Source organism: Lissotriton helveticus, chromosome 4_1 (genome assembly GCF_964261635.1).
Source record: "Lissotriton helveticus chromosome 4_1, aLisHel1.1, whole genome shotgun sequence".
NCBI classification, from domain to species: Eukaryota; Metazoa; Chordata; class Amphibia; order Caudata; family Salamandridae; genus Lissotriton; species Lissotriton helveticus.
In genome coordinates this window covers 1,217,281,382-1,217,301,215 of record NC_136063.1, presented here as the reverse complement: position 1 = coordinate 1,217,301,215, position 19,834 = coordinate 1,217,281,382, and the positions used below count along the sequence as shown (strand labels likewise).

The 19,834-nt window shown below is 43.5% G+C and overlaps 1 protein-coding gene across 2 annotated transcripts in view; it reads left to right on the top strand.

Annotated features, from left to right (window-relative positions):
- Positions 1 to 19,834, top strand: part of AHRR (aryl hydrocarbon receptor repressor) — a 937,398-nt gene that overhangs the window by 130,371 nt on the left and 787,193 nt on the right. The window contains exon 3 of one of the 2 annotated variants that reach the window (XM_078687795.1): positions 6,900 to 7,078. In XM_078687795.1, the coding sequence (XP_078543921.1) occupies positions 6,900 to 7,078 (179 nt within the window). Of the gene's footprint in view, positions 1 to 6,896; positions 7,079 to 19,834 lie in introns of both variants that reach the window. The other variant, XM_078687793.1, reaches the window with a different exon arrangement.

Genomic DNA, 19,834 nt, shown 5'->3' with positions numbered 1-19,834 from the left:
GGGTGTCCTGGCACTGAGCAAACCTATACCATGAGAAAAGCAAACCAACATGCATTAAAGAGAAGTGGTAAACACGCAAGTTTTGAATTGCTTAGGGAACGTTAGATAGTTATAAGAGGACTATAGGGCAAATGCAGATAGTTACTGGTAAAGTCAGGCCCATTTATACAAATTTCTCCAGAGGGACAGGCCTTACTAGGAGAGCGAGCGGTGAAGGGAAAGAACCACTGGTTATCGTCTCAATACAGTGCAACCAATGGGGCCACACATTAATCCACTCGACTACTTCAACTGAGTTTAGTAGTATTTCATTATAGATTCAGAACCAAGTCAATGTAAATCAATCACAGCATAATAATGAAGACATTCACCCTGTACAATACAAAGCAAATGACTAACTCTAAGATGATGATGCAGACGAACAGGAAAAAGAAATAAAGGTTAAAATGCATCAAATAATTCTCTTTAACAAACATGGGCAAACTATCTTTCCCTACACTAACTTAGAAAATGTAGCTCTAAATTAAAAGCATTAGGGTATGGGCATGATCAAAAAGGAAGAAAGGTGTCAGCTGTCAGAGTCTTTAGTAGAAGGCACTCCAACAATGGGTCAAGGATTGTAAAGCCATATAAGCAGATATATCGGTCTGCTCTACATGAAAACCTAAAAGAGCTCTCCCTCATAAAGTGCAGCACATAATATCAACTGCAGTCGAGTTCACACTCCCACGTGACTTCTTCTTTGGTAATTTTTCAATAGCTCTAGCACAACTGGATACTTTCACCACCTCTCCCATAGCGACAAGTTGTAATCTCCTCTTGTCCTTGGTCATTCCTTTCCTCTCCAATGAGAACTACTACCTTCGCTCTTACCGTGATTCCCTCATCCGACTACTCCTTCTCAGGCCTTGCTATTTATTAAGACAAAGCTCCTTTATTCTTAGTATTGAGGCTTATCCACACCTGCAGTGGAAACAAAATGAGATACATTCCGCAGCGAAGGCTTAACACAGACAAAATGTAAGATTACAACACAAGCTGGCACTGAAACAAAGAATGTTAGACTAAAATATACATTAGGCCTCAATTTACCTGTGGACTTTGGCTAGTACACTAGATTACAAATAAATGCCCATTTCTACAAAAAATAAGATAAATGCAGCTTATAATACGTATAGAAAAGGATTACAAAGATGTCAGTTTTAGGGACTTGCATTCATTCACATTATGCAATAAAAATTCAACCTTAGCTTGCGTTACATTTTAATTCACTGAACTCACGTTGAGACACATTTATTTTAGCATATTCATTTACATTAATATGTAAGTATCGCGTAAACCTTATAATATTCACATTTAAAACACATATTTTGCCTGCAATACCTTCAATATGCAATACTCCACTCCTTTAGTAACATTAATTACAATAGAATATATTTGAATGCTGACTATGGTTGAGTATGATGCACTCCTACAATATCTCAGATGGGGTCAAGATTACACATCTTCATTACTTGGCTTCCTTGGTGAATGAATACGATCTCCCCAGATTTGGGTGCAATATGACTTAGGCTCCTTTAAGAAGGCTGGTAGGACAAGAGAAGCATCCGAGCAGAAACATGAGATGTAAGCCTGCTATGCATTAAAAAACTGCAACCAAAATTGCTTTGTGCCAAAGCTTTAACGGTAATGTACATGGCCAAAGGAAGCTAATGTAGACTAGCCAGTTGGGAGGATATTGGGGCTGAAGATGGTGGACCCAAAATCAATCCAGCCGTATTGTTCAAGAGAAAATAACTCATGCCGTAGGACCTGACGAAGCTTTGACGTGAACAAGTGAAGAAACATGTCTGTGCTTTTGTGGATAGCAAAAAACAATATGTAGCCACTCGTTTTCATCACAAAATCTCAATTTTATCAAATTGATCATGTGTTTACAAGCAGTGGAGAGTAGCATTCATAGAGAAACCAAGACCACAAACATTCATCGTGCTTTGGCCAGGAAGACTTCTGCTCACTTAAGATAATGAGAAGATATTTTAATAGCTGGACACTTTAAGTCCATAGATGATTTATGGACTAAATCACAGACAGGAAACAAAACCAAAAGTTTGGCTTTCATCCATCTAAAGACGCATTTTAAATTACTGTGTCTTGTGTACTAAAGACAAACATTATTTCCTCTAATGAGCTCCATTTTTTTTCTTTTTGTGCAACCTTTTTAATTTTATATAAGTTATGGGCTCTCTGCACTCTTTCCATATTCTCACTTGTTTTATGTTAAAGAAAAGGAAAAGCATTGCTACACGTTTCTTTATGGAAAATAGAGATGTATCCACACGGCCTTTGTCAAACAATTTAACACACATCAAATTCAATGTTTTATTATGCATTTCTGTCTACTGTTAATGTAAAGGTAATCATAGACATGATGGTCTGCAAATCCTAACAGTCCACTTTCCTAGTGACTGTGACTAATCATAGCGAGTCGCAAATTGTGACCTGTCTAATAAATATTCAGCAGCAATGTTGGTCTGCGACTTACCATGATTTCATATCTTGCAAAATGATCGATTAATGCATAGGTTGTTTCGCGAAATCACATTCAATTTGCAAAACATCTATGTTAAATCTGCAGCCACATTTTGTGGATGGAATCTTAGTACATCAGGCCCATCGCTTTTAAACTGTTACAAAGTGCCCCGTGCAGGCTCATGTACCTATGGGCGCATTGCCACATCGAGATTTTAGTTCAGTAAAACTGTGGATGGCATCGAGGTGCAGTGAATAATTTCTCACAATTAGGCACCGCTCTTACACCCAACCCAGACTTGGCATGAGCTCACTGGCAAAAAAAAAATAAGAAAGAAGACCATCATCATGTGCAAAAATGTAAATATGTAATTAGAAGTTGTAGCATACTAGCTGTCCTTACTTTGATGCCCTGTTAGAAATATTATTCACACTTATCACTTATTATGGAAGGGGACCTGAAAAAAAATCTACCACAATTGTGTTCAGATTCCTTTTTTGTCCCAAAAGGGAAGCATGGTGTTGGCACTGTGAGTTTTCCATCATACCCTGCAGGAAACTATGTTTCCAAGCAGAAAAAGAAGACCTTGGATTTGGAGGAAAGTAATGCAAATTGTACGGGGTTAGATTCTTCTCACAGTCTTTTGAAAAGAAAGAGGGTGATTCTTTGCAGGGATTAATGTAATGCTTTGCTATTGAAAACCAAATGCCTAGAAGACAGGAAAAGCTATATTCTCAAGCCTAGAGAGAGAATGAAGAAGTTGGCAGCTGAACATGAGCAGCCTGTTAGATAAACTCACACAAGTCCTCAAAGTTCACAGCCATAGTTGTGAGTTGCTAGGTGTGATACTTTGACAGGGGTCACACTGATGCTTAGGAAACATCAGGACTGGTTATGAGGGATTCAGATTCATGTGAGGGCACAGTGCATAATTTCAGGACATTCGAATTTAGCTGCACTGTCCAGCATATGCTCTGATCCATTTTCATGTCCATGCTCTTGACAGAGGGCTGCAGTCAAGCAGATTTCAAAGTATCAAGTCCAGTTGGAGGTCTGTCCGGCATCCAGGTCAACTGAGGTAAGACTGTTCTCTTTCCTCTTATGGATGCCACTTTTCCCTTCACTCCGGAATACCCGTTTGTTTGGGCGTCGGGACCCACCAGATATCTGGGCATTTGGCTAAGCAGGGATGTGTACGAACTTTGGAGGGTGAATTTCGGCCGGGCAATGGACTTGTTGGAGACCAAGATTCAGCTATGGCGAAGACTGCCCCTGTCCCTGGCGGGACGAATTGCCATCGCAAAAATGGTGGTACTCCCGAAGTTTCTGTACCTCTTCCTGAACATCCCCATCCCCTCACGGCTCACTTTTTTCGCAGGCTCTGTTCACTTGTAATCACCCTCGTCTGGGCTGGCCGCCAGCCCAGAATCGCATACAACATTCTCACACTGCCTCTATCTCATGGGGGAATGGGAGCCCCAGATTTCAAACTATAGGCCCTTAGCGCCCAAGCCAGATTCCTTCACTTTTGGTTGCACCCAATGCCTTTTCAACCTCACGTACCGGTGGAGGCCGATCTCGCAGCCCCTTGGCCGCTCCTGACTGCTCTCTTTGCCCCCTCAAAACACCCGCCTGGCGAAATAGACACTGGGCCTGGGATGGAATCAGGAGGTACTCTGGCTCTAACACGCTCTCCACCAATGCCATGCCCCTCGCCCATAACCCTGCATTCCCCCTTCTGCAAATTGCCGGTAAGGTCAAGTGCGCTGCTCGCCTGGCGCTAGCCACGGTGTCGGACCTATAACCTGACAATACCTTCTTCACCCTTGGTGGCGAGTCCAGCCCCATGGACACGCTGCTGTATTATCAAATTAGAGCATCCTGCAGGTAGATTCACCCCACATTTCCTCAGCCTCCCCCTGCGATAGCTGCCCTCGACTTTGAATACACGTATAGCTCTACCCGCAACCTGGTCACCAGGATTTATGCCCTCCCGCTGGCGGCGGCACCGATCAATGCCGACCGTCTGCACTGCCTGGATTGAGGACCTGGGCACCGACCTTTCTCACGAGGTCTGGCTGTACTGCTGCAATCATACCAAATGCTTGTCCCCCAATTACCGCCTGCGCCCCATACACTTTAAATATCTGCACAGATTATACCGCACTCCTATCACCCTGCACAAAATGGACCTCATTCATAGCGACAGATGTCTGTGACGCTCGGCTCCTGCTGCCAACTTTTCCCACTTAGCCTGGTTATGCCCAAGTGTCTCTGCCTACTGGCGTGATGTGTGTGCTGTCATCACCGAGATCACCTCTGTGACTGTCACGCCCGACCCACTTCTGTGCCTCTTAGTGAAATACTGCCCAGATGCCTGCCGCAAGCTGATCGCCATGCTGCTCGTTCTTGCACGGCACAGGGTCTCCATGCACTGGGACGGAGGCCTGCGCCCAAGGTCAAGGCCTGGCTCGAGGACTCTGCATGCTGTCAGACACGTTTGTCCAAATTCTGGGGCCTAGTGCCGGCAACCAGCAGACCAACCGACATTTGGGGTCCCCTCATCTCTTACCTTCAGCGCCAGGGCGCCTCGCCTTCTGTGCCCGCTCCCACGCCCTCCGCTGGAACCCCGCTGGCTGTGGATGTTGGGGCTGGCCCGTGATGCATAGCTCCTCCACCAACACGCTCTAACGAAAACTTGCAGTCACTCACACTAGCTTCTTGACTCTGCTAGGCGTCCCCTTGTACTTCCTGCCTAGTTCCAAGCAGCTTTTTTCCACACCATATACTGGGCTGCACAAGCATGATTGTTCCTACAGTGTATGTAACAGATGTGGTTTCTGAACTGACTGCGGACCATCCGCCTGGATGTAATGTAACATGTTGCGCAATTTCCTCACTAAAGGTTTTCAAAATCCCCCCCCCAAAATGTCTCAAGTCCAGTTTCGTTTGAAGATCCATTTTGTGCCACCTCTCCATTACCAGAGGATAAGAATAGTTGTTTCTTTTAAAACACTTTCCAAACCTGAACTAGCTTCCTTTGTATGGCATTCACCCTAATGATATCTCATTACAATATTGTGTTCTACTGGAACAAGGTGTAAACCCAGAATGATTCGTTTTAAGTTAGGCGTACAGCCATTAGGCCCGATTCACAAAGGTAAAATGAGACGAAAGTCTAACTTTACGACTTTTGGTATTCACAAAGGGCATTTACTACTCGTAAATGCCCTTTGTTTTTATTTATTTATTTAATGCGATTTTATATAGCGCGACCATTACCCGAAGGTGTCAGAGCGCTTTACATAAGAACCCGTTGCGATACATAAGGACTCAGGATTACGTGCGCTGCATAAAAGATACAAACAGAAAAAAATTGCAAATGTACAAGTTATAGTCACACAAGGAGGAGCACTCAAGGAAGGGATACGAATGGATATACTCTAAGAGTCACATAGGAATGGTAGATAGTACAAAGGTCTACTGCATATACTAGTGATTAGAGTTATCTCTATATACATAGGGAAGGGATACAAATGGATATGCTCTAAGAGTCACATAGGAATGGTAGAGAGTACAAAGGTCTACTGCATATACTAGTGATTAGAGTTATCTCTATATACATAGGGAAGGGATACGAATGGATATGCTCTAAGAGTCACATAGGAATGGTAGAGAGTATAAAGGTCTACTGCATATACTAGTGATTAGAGTTATCTCTATATACATAGGGAAGGGATACAAATGGATATACTCTAAGAGTCACATAGGAATGGTAGATAGTACAAAGGTCTACTGCATATACTAGTGATTAGAGTTATCTCTATATACATACAGACAGTCATATAGTTCAACTTTTGGTATTCACAAAGGACATTTACGAGTAGTAAATGCCCTTTGTGAATACCAAAAGTCGTAAAGTTAGACTTTCGTCTCTGTTTACCTTCGTGAATCTGGCCCACAGTCTTCTTGTAGTCCAAGCCATTCTTTTCAGCCTGAGTACTTTCATGAAGATTTATTTCCTCATAGATTCCCAACCTTTGCTGGTCACAGTATTTGGGGATGTACTTCATTTAATCAAGGTGTAACTGCCCCTTAGTGAGACTGAAATGCTGCAGCACAGGATGATCAGAACAAATCATCTTCGTGAGATACCTAGTCTTACTTTTTCAAAGGCAGTGGTCAGTGAATCATGTCCTGCAAGAGGAAATCCCCTTGTTGAGTTTCCAAGTAACTCTTCTCACTGATTTGTATTGTGTTAAAAAAAAGTTGTGCATGAATGCAGTTCGACATAAAATTTGGATTGGGTGTATTCCAGGATTCTCCACAATCTGGCATGTGTTAATTCTTCTTTTTTCAACAGAAGGCCAGCGGTTGGGAGCGGAAAGTCCAATCCTTCGAAACGCCACCGAGATCGCCTCAACATGGAGTTGGATCACTTGGCCAGCCTTCTTCCCCTACCACCGGAGAGCATTTCAAAGCTGGATAAGCTGTCCGTGCTGCGTCTGAGCGTCAGCTACCTCAGGGTGAAGAGTTTCTTCCAAGGTAGGCTCCCAACATGGAACACAGCATCGATGATGCTTCCTGCCAGTAATTGCAACTGCGCATGCCGGCGACAAACTGTGGTTCACGCCATGTAGTCCAATTGACATGTCCATTCAGCCACAATTCGGGCCAGTGGGCGTGCCAGGTGCTCACTAAAGCTATAGCTTTGGCACATTTTGAAATATTGTATAATGTATAAAAATAGAACAGCCAAACTCTATTCCCAAATGTGATACCTAGCTATAGTTTTTTGCAAGATGGATCAAAAATGTTTGCAACTATTGTGAGTCACATCCTGGGTGCCCTGGTATGTTGGGAGGTTATACTACATCAAGTAAATACTGGCACTGCCAGGTGCAATATTTAAAATATGAGAAATTATCTCCCTATTCCTAGTTTGGCATCTTGGTATGTTCAATAACACAGCAATAGCACTGTTTGTTCACCCGTTCATACTGCGAAATTTGGAACATGCAGTATTTTACCTACACACGTTATCCTGTTTTATATGTTTGGAGTAGTGTGAGTCTCTGAATGAGGCCCCAAGTGTCCCAGCAGAAAATAGTTAAGTCTTGGAGTGGTCCTTGTTTTCGACCCATTCTCAAAAGGGTTCAGGAATTGATAAAAAAAAGTCTGTGATTTTGGTCTTTCTACTCGTCATGTATTGATAGAAACAACATAAGACTGTGCCGAAGTGATTTGCCTGTATTTAACAAGCATGATGCACACCTAAGCTTGCCATTTAATACACATTTTTAAAACCTTTTTTTAACGTGAATGGCCGTTGTTGTATTCCAAAGTACAATTATGTTTGTGGCTACAGTCGAAAGTGTTCATATGTGTTTAATTAGTCATTTAGGCACTAGTTATTTATACGTTGTGTTAATAGGATCGCCTTTACCAGACCCTAGTAAAGCACAATTTGTCGTTTTTACCAGCAGAGTGACTGGATACTTTACTGTGGTGATCTCTTCAGTGAAGGGATTTACCTTGATTGATAGAGTGCAGTTTTATGTTGTCTGATTCATGCATTTACTGTATCGCTAATGGCTTTAATGTTAAATAGAAATAATGCATTGCCTGTTTTATTTTGAAGGTAATTTGTTTGTGCAAATAGGATATTTCCTGTTTCATTGTTCACTTGCAGAGGTAATTCTAGTTAGCAGACGCTAAGTGCCTGGTTGCATGCTTCTATTGTACATGAGGTTGTGATTGGTGTTATTTGTTTTCATAGAGCTGTCAAATTTGCCACGTGTTTAAAATCGCTGATTGCTGTTTACTATTCAAATTATTCCAAAACGTTCTTTTTAAAAATGATTTACTTTCAGTTTCTCACTAATTGTTTCTAGAACAAACGCTAAATGCGGTGATCTAAGCTTGAGTTTGCATATTAAGAACCTCTGACATATTACAACTCATTTGTAGTAAGAAAATGCCATCACTGCTCTACTGTAATAACTTACAGATCATTAGGCAATAAGGAAATAATAAGGCAATAAGGAAATAATCTCAGTACCTCTGTTTACCATGGATGCCTCTACCACGCTGCCTAAACCACAAATGCCTCTGAATAAGGCATTCCTTTACTACGCCTGCTTTTACCAAGCATCCCTTTACCACACAATTTTGTGGTAAAGGCATGACTGGTAGAGGAATGTGTGGTAATGATCACACCATATGCAACCCGCCCGTAGGCCTAACAACTATCCCACCCCCCACTGAGCCCTAAAAAGTACCCCGACCCCACCCTGAGTACTTAAAACTAACCCAACCCCCCTTAGCCCATACAACTAACTGACCCCCCCAAGCCCTTAAAAGTACCCCAACCCCACAATGAGCCCTTAAAACTAACACGACCCCAAGCCCTAAAAACTTCTCCGACCACCCCTGAGGCCTAAAAACTAACTTGAACCCCCTAAGCCCTAACAACTACCCCGACCACCCCTGAGCCCTAAAAAGTACCTAGACCCAGGCGGGCAACTAGAGCCAAATTTCGGGGGGGGGGGCTGGAAAATATTTCGGGGGGGGGGGGCTAATTCTCCAAACCACGGAACCACGGACAAAGTGGCTGTAGGAAGGGGTGAACACACCAAAAAAGCCTCATTTACAACTAAATGGTCTTTTAAAGACCTGTTAAGTACTCGGGTGCGGCTGCAATTAGAAGGTCGCCAGCCCGCGAAGCTGTCTCCGCTCAGGCTGACAGACACGACGGGGGGGCTGAAGCCCCGTGAGCCCAATGGGTGTTGCGCGCCTGCCTAGACCCCACCCTGAGCCCTAAAAACTACCCCGCCCACCCAAGCCCTAAAATCTACCCAACCCCCATGAGTCCTAAAAGCAACACCGACCATCCAGCCCTAAAATCAACCCCACCCAAACTCTAACCCTGAGCCCTAAAAACTACCCCCAACCCTTAAAACTCCCCCAGCCCCCCAAAATCGGGCTCCAGCCCTACTTACCTCACCTCACACGTCCTCTCCTGATCCTTCCTGTTCCTGGGCCCGCTCATCTCAACCATGCACTGCCTTAACCACGTCTAGGCGTGGTTAAGGCATATGCGTGGTTAAGGTTTGCGTTGGAAAGGCACGCCTGACTCTGCTTGCGTTGTTCAGGCCGTTTTCCTTTGTAGAAGAATCAGAAGGTCGTCGCTACCACAGATGTAAAAAGAGTATAGCCAGAGCCAATGGAATTATGCGATTCGAAGCAGTATATGTCCGGTCAAGCTTAAAATTGCTATATCCACACATTGCTAAAAATCACTATACTAATGTTAAAGACTCTAAAGAGGCACTTTATACCATTCGATTTGACAAACTTGCCTTCACCACTTGTCATTTGTAGGCACAGCTACCTACATACAGAACATGTTATGGAGGCCCGAGAACAAATCTGCAACCTGCCTACTTAATATTCAGTAGGAAGGTGGGTCTTTGGATTACTAAAATTCCCTATTTTGCGATCTGACCTTTTAGTACATAGTTTTGTTGGCTAAATCAAATTAGATTGTAAAATGTTGGTTTGCAATTTTGGACCAGTTTTGCAAATCACCTATTAGTACATCTGGTGCCAGATTATGAAAGGTTTTGCGTCGCCTTTTCTCCACACAAAACCTAAGGGAGATTTATCATGCCACATAAGGCCACCTCGCGTGGACCTGCGTGGCTTTATAAATCTAGAATAATGCAAAGCAGCACAAATCACTCCCTTGTGTTACTCTGCAGGAGGGAGACGTTCCATGGGTGGAGTGTGGGTGTTCCCACGCATCCACCTATGGATTTTGATGCATTCCGAGATTTACCATTAGTGGTAGTCCTTGGAATGTGTCAAAATGCTACACCTCTCCAGGTGAGGCGTAACAACTAAAAATGTCTTTATTTCTCCTTGTTTTTTCCTCTTTCTATGTGTCGTGCATTCTGCAGCACACGTAGAAAAAATACCTCTCAGTATTGTTTTTGCGCAAGAAGGTGTCCCTTCCTGCACAAAAACAATCCTGCCTACAACGCAGGCACCCTTGCACCATGATGCAAGGGTACCTGTGTAGGCGCTAGGCACCCAAAAGTGGGCCAGCACAGGGAAAGGACAGGAATGCACCATATTATGGTAAATAGGACGCATTCCTACCATTTCGCTCAGCAAGGTGGCTTGCTGCGTTGCGCTGTGTGAAAGAATGATAAATGTGCACCCGGTCCGGAGTTCAAGATGTGCGCTGTATCAAATGTCTGCTTGTATACGTTATAAAACTGTTCATTTTAACAGCAGTCAATGCAGTGATATAATCTTATGTACTAAAGTGAAAGACAAGCATTCAAGAAAGAAAGTATTTCTAATTTGAAAGAGATGTTATCTTATTTGTAAATCATGCTTGATGTGCCCTTTGCATGCCAGCTTTGTCTTTGATTCTGCTTGTGCTCAGCTCTTAAGGCCAAGACCCGGCCCAGCTCTTCCGGAAAATGTTCTGCCTTGCACCCCTCTGGACAGTTCTGTGTTATGTAATGATATAGAAAAATTGCTGATTTTAGCTACATATTTATATGATGCTATATATTCCCACAGTTTGAGCCTGTGATCCCAAAATGTCTTCCACCCATGGTGAGCTGTTGACATCTAGGATATACAAGATCTTGGCCAACTCTTCTCCGGTGGTTGTTGCATAAGGCGGTGTATTTAATTACAGTCTACAAACTTGGTAATAGCAGCAGACCAGATGCACAGGGGCGGGCTGTGACTTCAGGGAGGCGGCAGCGAACTACTTATTTGCTTCGCACTCGAGGAAAGATGGAAAAGCCTTATTAAATATGTAACAAAACAGCAGTTCACACTATTCAGTTATTGGCATGAAAACAACGACACATTATTTGATTTTTCACCGTAACAAATCAAGTTAAATGCAAATTATGACATACATCACCGAGCCAAGCGTTGGCAAGATTCATTTATTTCTCGTTGAGGGTTGTGAATTACCAATGAGTCGTTTTGTTTTTGTATATTTGGTGTGCGCGAGCGCACAGGGCGGTGGCAGTGGAAGACAGCACGCGCGCCTCTGATTGGCGCATTGTTGCAGCAGGCGGGGAGTTCACGAGCTCGGAATCTGGGGGTGCAATTATAGTAAAGGTCAGGGAACAAAGAAATAGAGACCATAACTAACTCGGCCCCACGATGGGGCAGGGAATGGGCTCTGTTTTCAAACCAGACCCAGAGCTTTCAGGTCGGAAAATAAAGGATTGTTTTGTCCCTTATTTGGATTGTGGGCTTGGAGCACCATGTACACAAGTCCACAAATCTCATGTATGAAACAGTGTTCGCCGCTGCATTGCAGCGCCCTCTTCTATTGGGTATGAGGTTTATTAGAAAAAACTATTCATGTCAAACTTAATCGTAATAGTGATTGAGTGGTTCCTGAATTATGAAAGGTATTCTCAGCAGTGGCGGCCAGCGGCAAATAAAACTGGTGAGGCGAATATTTAACCCACTGACAGGCACTGACAAAAAAAATAGTAGCATTGCCCTTAGGCTCAACGCCAAAGCTCTCAATCGTGGTCCTTTTTAGGTTGAGCCTAGAGTCAGCGCGCATGCGCTGCTCTGCGAGACTTGTTCTGGTGGAGTACGGAGTAGAAGCGTCTCCTACTCTCCGCCCATGTTTGCCATTGGCTTGTGTCTTGGTCCTTCGTAAATGCAGGCTGTTGATTGGTTAATAGGCTTGTTAGTCCCTCCTCAGTACCACCTTGTCTTCATTAGTAACCTCACATAGCGACTGGCCCCTTTACTTCGATTGTTACATGGGACCTGTTATTTAGTCTGTAAGCACTATTTACTTTATCAACTTTCTCTTACAGCCGGCAGGACTTGTGTTGTAGATTTATTGTATTGCTTTTCTCTTCCCTCTCTATGATCTTCTTTCCTCTCTATGCCTTTCTGCTATTCTAGAATGTTTATGCTGGATTGTAAGACTCAGGTTCTACTTGGTCAGTTGGGTACTGGTCATCAGGCGTTGAGTCCTCATACTTCTATACTCTGTAATAAATCTCTTATACTATAACAGCTGGTTCAGAGATTACTTACACCATTTTGGCGACGAGGGTGGGATGTTTGTAAAGAAGGGAGATGTGTTGTAGATTTATTGTATTGCTTTTCTCTTCCCTCTCTATGATCTTCTTTCCTCTCTATGCCTTTCTGCTATTCTAGAATGTTTATGCTGGATTGTAAGACTCAGGTTCTGCTTGGTCAGTTGGGTACTGGTCAGCAGGCGTTGAGTCCACATACTTCTGTACTCTGTAATAAATCTCTTATACTATAAGAGCTGGTTCAGAGATTACTTACAACAACTTGCTTTGCTTACATTCAGGGCGCCATGCGCTCTGAAAGTAAGCAAAGCACGTTGTGCCTGCATTAAGGAGTCGGGGAAATACCGGCTGCCATTGACCTCATCCCTGACCCATCTGACCCATGTCCAGCACACACACGGTCTCCAGCTTTGCCCAGCCTCCTTCATTACACAGGTCATCCATTATTTCCATCCCAGCCCTGTTTCGGTCCGTTTACCGCCTGTGCCTTCATCACTTAGGAAGGCAGGTTTTTCAATCCGCTCACCGCCTTTCCGCCTGAAAATGTTGCCTAATGCACCCGTCTACCCTCCCCCAAACCACCCACTGGCATTTTGTGACCATAGGCTTCTTGGTGTGCTTTTTGGGAAAACTACAGCCTCACGCTGCATGTATGTGATCAAGGGGTCACAGAGCCTTTCATATGGAGGCAGAAAATGTCCAGTGGCAAAATGAACCTACATTGAATTCCAGGCATCTATGTTTGACCACGCCGTGTGATCCTGGCCAAATATCTTCACCGCTGCGTAGTTCGATTTCTGCTAAGTCTGTGCGCACACACCGAAGAAGGGGTTAAACGCTGGCAGAAATCCATTCCCTCCTTCTGCATTGTGAATATATTTAAATATATAAAAATGACTCATTAGCCTCCCATAGTAATTGTGCTTAGCCAGGCCCTGTTTTGGTAACCTGTCTCTGAACTGTCTCCAGTCTGTCTCCACCCCATAAAGACGGCCGCCCGCCCCTCTGCAGAGATAGGGCTAACCACAGTTTTACTCCCTCAACTTTTGCAGCCTCCAAAGCACACCCCCTCACAGCCCGCGAGCCTCCCTGACACACAGCAGTGATCTCGCCACTTCATCGCTGCCTGCATTCTTCCAACGACAGGGAGTGTCAGGAACAATGCGACCCCCCCAAAAAAAAACACTAGGGCGGTCCCAGCACGTTAGACTGTCTCCAGGTGAGTGAAAGGAATGCCTCTACAAAGAGGGGTTCAGGGCATTTCATACGGTGTGTGCAACTTTGTTGCACTCTCTATGGTCACTTTTCTGTATTTGCACGTTTCATAGCGCCAAACATAGCGCCGAGCTTTAAACTATTCTTTCCTAATTTTATTAGATATTAATAGTGAGGCAATCTTGCTCACGCATGAACAGTTCGCGGAGAGTTGTTAGAATCAAATATAGTCACTGTGGTCCACGAGAGGTGTGGGAGCAGGGGGGCACCCAACGCTGGGGTTGTAGCGTCCAACTGTTGCAATATAACTGAAGTACTACTGTGTATCGGTGCAGTGTGGTGCAAAATGTTATAACTGTGCAGTGCGCCATGCAGTGTCGTGGATTAGGGCTAATTATCCCCACAGTGTGGTGCAGGGTAACTGAAACAATGGTTTGTCGTTTGATGTACTGTGTTAGTGTTAATTGGAATTTGTAGAGCGCATAATCACCGGCAGGTCTCTAAGCGCTAAGAGAGAGTAGCTGTGGCCCACCCCAGTGAGTGACTGTTGGTCCCAGATCAAAGCGTGCGTTATGTCTAGGCCACTGTAAAGAGGTGGGTCTTCAGTTTTTTTCTAAAGGGGGAAGGGATTTTTCTGTACGAAGGTTTCCTGGTCGCTTATTTCACAACTGCGGAATCAAGACTGAGAAGGCTCGATCCTCCTTTGGTCGTTGTGTTGAACCGTGGATAGGCCAGCCGGCCTGCCTCGGATGACTGGAGGGTATGTCCTGGGACGTATCCCCCTTGGCGCTCCTTGATGTATCCTGGAGCATGTCCATGAAGGGCCTTGTGGGCAATGCAGAGGCCTTTGAACCTGGCTCACTGTTTGACGGGGGGCCAATGTAGCTGTTGCAACAGAGATGTGGCCCGTGCGGATGTATGACATTACAACGCATGCTTTTACATCGCATGCCTTTACAACGCGGTTTTTACATCGCAAACCTTTACAACGCATAGCGCTTTGGGGTGCTGGATAGTGAAAAGTTTAATTTACTACTCCAACTCCAGTCCCCGTGGACACTAGGGAAGGTGTTGGATAGTAAATTAAACGTATTCCCTATCCTAGAGCGCCCCCCAGCGCAATGCGTTGTAATGGTTTGCGTTGTAAAAGTTGCGTCGTAAAGGCACTGCGTGGTAAAAGTTGCGTTGTAAAGGATGTTTCCCGGCCCGTGCCCATCTAGAGAGCTTGAAGATCAGCCTGGCTGCATCATTTATCGCTACTTTCAGCTAATCTAACAGCTTTTCAGGTAGTCCAATATATAGCGCATTGCCATAATCTAGGTGGGACACAATCAGTGTGGTCACCACCGTCGGCAGAGTGGAAAATGAGAGGAGGGGTGTTCATTTGCACAACTGTCTCAGCAGGCCCACGCAGGTCCCAACCACGGAGGACACTTGATTAGACAATGTGAGCTTGTCGTCTGTTTTAATGCCTAGACTTTTTACGACTGGAGCTGGAGTAGGTGTGGCGCCTTAGTATTGAGTATCTGTGCAATAGGGTGCAGTGCAGTTCAGAGTCGTTTCATATCAATGCAGTGAGTTACAGTTTAACTAAGCAGTTTAACACGGCTGATGCAGTGCCGCTGAAATGCCATTGTATGTCTTTACATTATGGCGCAGTGTAGTTCAGTAGTGCCCTATATCTATGCAGTGTTATACAGTGTAACTAAGAAGTATGACATAGCTGCAGATTGATGCAGTGCCTCGGAAGTAGTCTTATATATCTGCCAGCGTGATGCATTGTGGTGCACCAGCGATTCATATCAATGCAGCGTGGTGTAGTGTAAGGGAAGCAGTATTATATATCTGCAGTACCAAGGAAGTAATACTGTGTATATATATATATATATATATATATATATATATATATATATGGTTGCCACACTTCGCAATTTTTAACGAAAATAGACGGCACTCAGAAGTCTCTTATTCAGATGAAAATTTTATTTGGCAGACCCACTGCCCCCTCGACAAAGATTAAAAAAAATATATATATATATATATATATATATATATATATATATATATATATATATATATATATGTATATATATATATATATGTATATATATATATATATATGTATATATATATATATATATATATATATATATATATATATATATATATATATATATATATATATATATATATATATATTCACCAAGGTGCTCCGGATCATGAAGACGCTACTCCACTGGGAAGGATACAATCCTTTATTTGCACAAAACACCCACCGCAGCCCCAACTGGTGTAAGTTCCTGACGCGTTTCGTTGCAACATGCAACTTAATCATAGGAAGAGGTGTCCAGGCAGGAACCGGATAGTGCTTCAACCTGCGTGATTTATCGCTTTTTCCCACAATCCAGTGGGCTTCAGGGCTGCTGGAGGGCTATGAACACTGTAAATAACAATGGGGTGAAAAATATCGGGGCTTGTTTCACGGACCCTACCGGAAGGGAAGATTTGTGACTTCAAAACCCAACATGCAACTTACTGGAAAGCGGCATGCATTGTGAGAAAAAGCGATAAATCACGCAGGTTGAAGCACTATCCGGTTCCTGCCTGGACACCTCTTCCTATGATTAAGTTGCATGTTGCAACGAAACGCGTCAGGAACTTACACCAGTTGGGGCTGCGGTGGGTGTTTTGTGCAAATAAAGGATTGTATCCTTCCCAGTGGAGTAGCGTCTTCATGATCCGGAGCACCTTGGTGAATGGATGACACGCGGCAGGCTCCGAGCCGCGGGGGATGCACCGCTTGAAAAATAATTCAAGTCTGCGAGGCTGTTTATGTTTACAGTCTGCCAGCACGACGGAATGCCATAATCAAACACCAAAGCAGCCCTGAAGCCCACTGGAGGGCTATGAACACTGTAAATAACAATAGGGTGAAAAATATCGGGGCTTGTTTCACGGACCCTACCGGAAGGGAAGATTTGTGACTTCAAAACCCAACATGCAACTTACTGGAAAGCGGCATGCATTGTGGGAAAAAGCGATAAATCACGCAGGTTGAAGCACTATCCGGTTCCTGCCTGGACACCTCTTCCTATGATTAAGTTGCATGTTGCAACGAAACGCGTCAGGAACTTACACCAGTTGGGGCTGCGGTATATAGTGTGATTCAGCCTTGTCTAAATGTGCAGTAGAATCCAGTGTAGTGCAGAGGCATTGCAAATCTATGCAGTGTGATGTAGGGTAACAGAAATATTACCTCTCTCTGAGGTTTGACATTGTTACTGGAGTAGTGTTCTTGATAGTGAAATTGGTAGCAGGGTAATTGAAGATATCTCATCCATCTGCCTGGAGGGATGTAGTGGGACGGAAGCAGTATTGTGTGCCCTGTCATGTAATACAGTGTAACCAACACAGTACTGTAAATCTTTGCAGTACAATGCAGTACATTAGAAATATATTTACACTGTGTGTCCCTGCAGTGTGCTGTGTAGTGGAACTTGCTTAGTAAAAACGTCAGTAGTAATCCAAAAAGATTGTACATTGATAGCATGTGAGTGAAGTGTAACTGGAACAGTATTGTACATCTGTGCAGTTAGAGGTACCGTAAATCATATGATATTACACTGTATATCCCTGCAGTGTGATGTTTGTTAAACAATGCACCATAAATGCATTATAAATAAACCATAAAAAAAAGATATTGATGCAGTGAGACTAAAGTAGTGGAGTATATCTGGGCACTTTGATACAGTGTAACTGGAATAATATTGTAAATCTGTTCAGTAAATGTATTGTAACTGATGTTATGTTACACTGTGTGTCTCTGCAGTGTGAGGCATGGTGATACTAATGCTCTAAGTCGTGCAGCATAAGTAACCCAATAAGACTGTATATCGATGCAGTACGACTCAAGGGTAGTTGGAGTAGAATTGTGTACGGCATCTGATATTGTGCGGTTGTGGAGGGTGGCAGCTGCACTTCTAACAATAGTTCAAGTGCATAGATACCGGCCTTGTGCCATGCTTAGATTTCCCTCTTCTGGGATTGTGGGAAGAGGAAAAGCCACAACCGTTTGTAAACTTACCTACTGACCTTACCGTAGCCTTACTGTAGCGAAAGCTGATAGAACCTACACATAATCGTGGTAGAGAGCTTGTGTTTGTTCTCAGGATGCTCAGGGGTCTTTTAAGTGCCTCACCAGAGGGATATTGGTTATGTCTTCAAGTGTGAACAGGACTGGTGTGGTGTCCCTTGTGAACTATGGAAGACGCCCAAGCAGGAGAATTGTTACATTTACAAACTCTGCTGCTATTGTATCATCTGTCTCACATATATGCATGATTATCATGCCCTTAACAAGCAGAAAGAGGGTACAGAGGAATTAGGCTTTACCTAAATCGGTTATTGAGGTCGAGTATACGTTTCTCCCCTAGTGCTTAATTTGTCCCAGTGGTTTCCAGTGCTTAGCACCGGCACCTATTTATCGGGGCCGGGTCTGCACCTGAGTGCCAAGTTGAGCCCTCGTCTAAGTGGCAGTGTTTACAGAAGGTGTGAGCTAATGTCCATGTGGCTGTCCTGCAGAACTCAATAGGAATGATATATGGTAAAGTCATCCTTTGGAGAGGCCAGGAGGAAAAACTGGCTTTTTGTACCAGAAGTGGATGCAACATAGTAATCAATGAAAATTATATCGTTTGAAAAATGTGTTGGCATCAGGAAGCCATAAACTGCAGATATTTCTTACAAGCAATTATCCCGAATCTCTGAAGAATTTGTTCTTATCAAATATCCCCCAACCCTTTTAGCTTCAAAGGTATGAAAAGAGTGCTCATCTGGAGCCGAGAAATTAGTAAAGGAAAATGGAGGAGTAGCGACATGAGAAGGACAACCTGCTACAGAAATGCAGCGTACATTGTAACAACAACCTCACCTGTATGAACAACCGTGACGAGTGCCAGAACAAGAATTTTACTAACCCTGGTATAAGAGGTAACTGTAACTATGAAAGGTGCGTCTCCGAATAAACACCCTAGATTTATTGTATGTCTGGGCGCATAAAGTTGTGCCATGCCTTTATCAAGAACAAAGACAATAATAGCAATATTAAGCTCCAGAGTTTGATCTGTTCACTTAGATTGGTGGAATTTTTCTTCAAACCCATGAAAAAATCTTTATAACGGGATCACAAAAATAGGTAGGACTTTGTTCTCTTTTTAGGCTGCGAGAGTTGGTACTTTATATATCTAGTGGGATATCTTGGAAGAAGCTTATCTGGTCAAATTCAAAAAGTAAAGAGTGTTGCCCTTTAGATGATGAGCGACCAGATGAAGTAACACTGATAAAATCCATGAAACGGAAAATGAGCTCCACTTTAAGGATCAATAGGAAGGAACATGTCGTGTTAGGATGCCACCAGACTTCCCCATAAAATGTAATGCAACAATGAGAGAATAAGAAAGCCTGTACTCCAAGCTCCCCAGAGCAGAACTTTAACATTACCTGGAGTAGCAGGTTTTACCGGTTTGGAAGTATGATATGAGTATTGTAGAAAATACTGGTGAACTATCAAATCTGCTTGGCTCATGGGGGAACTACAAAGACTATGCACTGGTTGGACATAACAAATTTAATTTTGGACCTTTTGTAGGTGGAGCCTGGGCAGCACATGCGCTGCTCTGCGACATGCTGTATTGGAGTATGGAATTGAAGCTCCGCCCACTCTTCACCCATATTTGTCATTGGCTTGTGTCATTGCCCTTCGTAAATGCGGGCTTCCGATTCGTTAATAGGCTTGTAAGCCTCTCCTTAGTACCATCTTGCCTTCATTTGTAACCTCCCATGAGGACTGGCCCTTTTACTTCGGTTGTTACACGGTATGTCTTTATTAATCTGTAAGCACAATTTTCTTTAACGAGTTTCTCATACTGGAAGGTATTTTCACCCCTTTAAGTTTTAGACCAGTAAACTAGAAATACCCTAAATA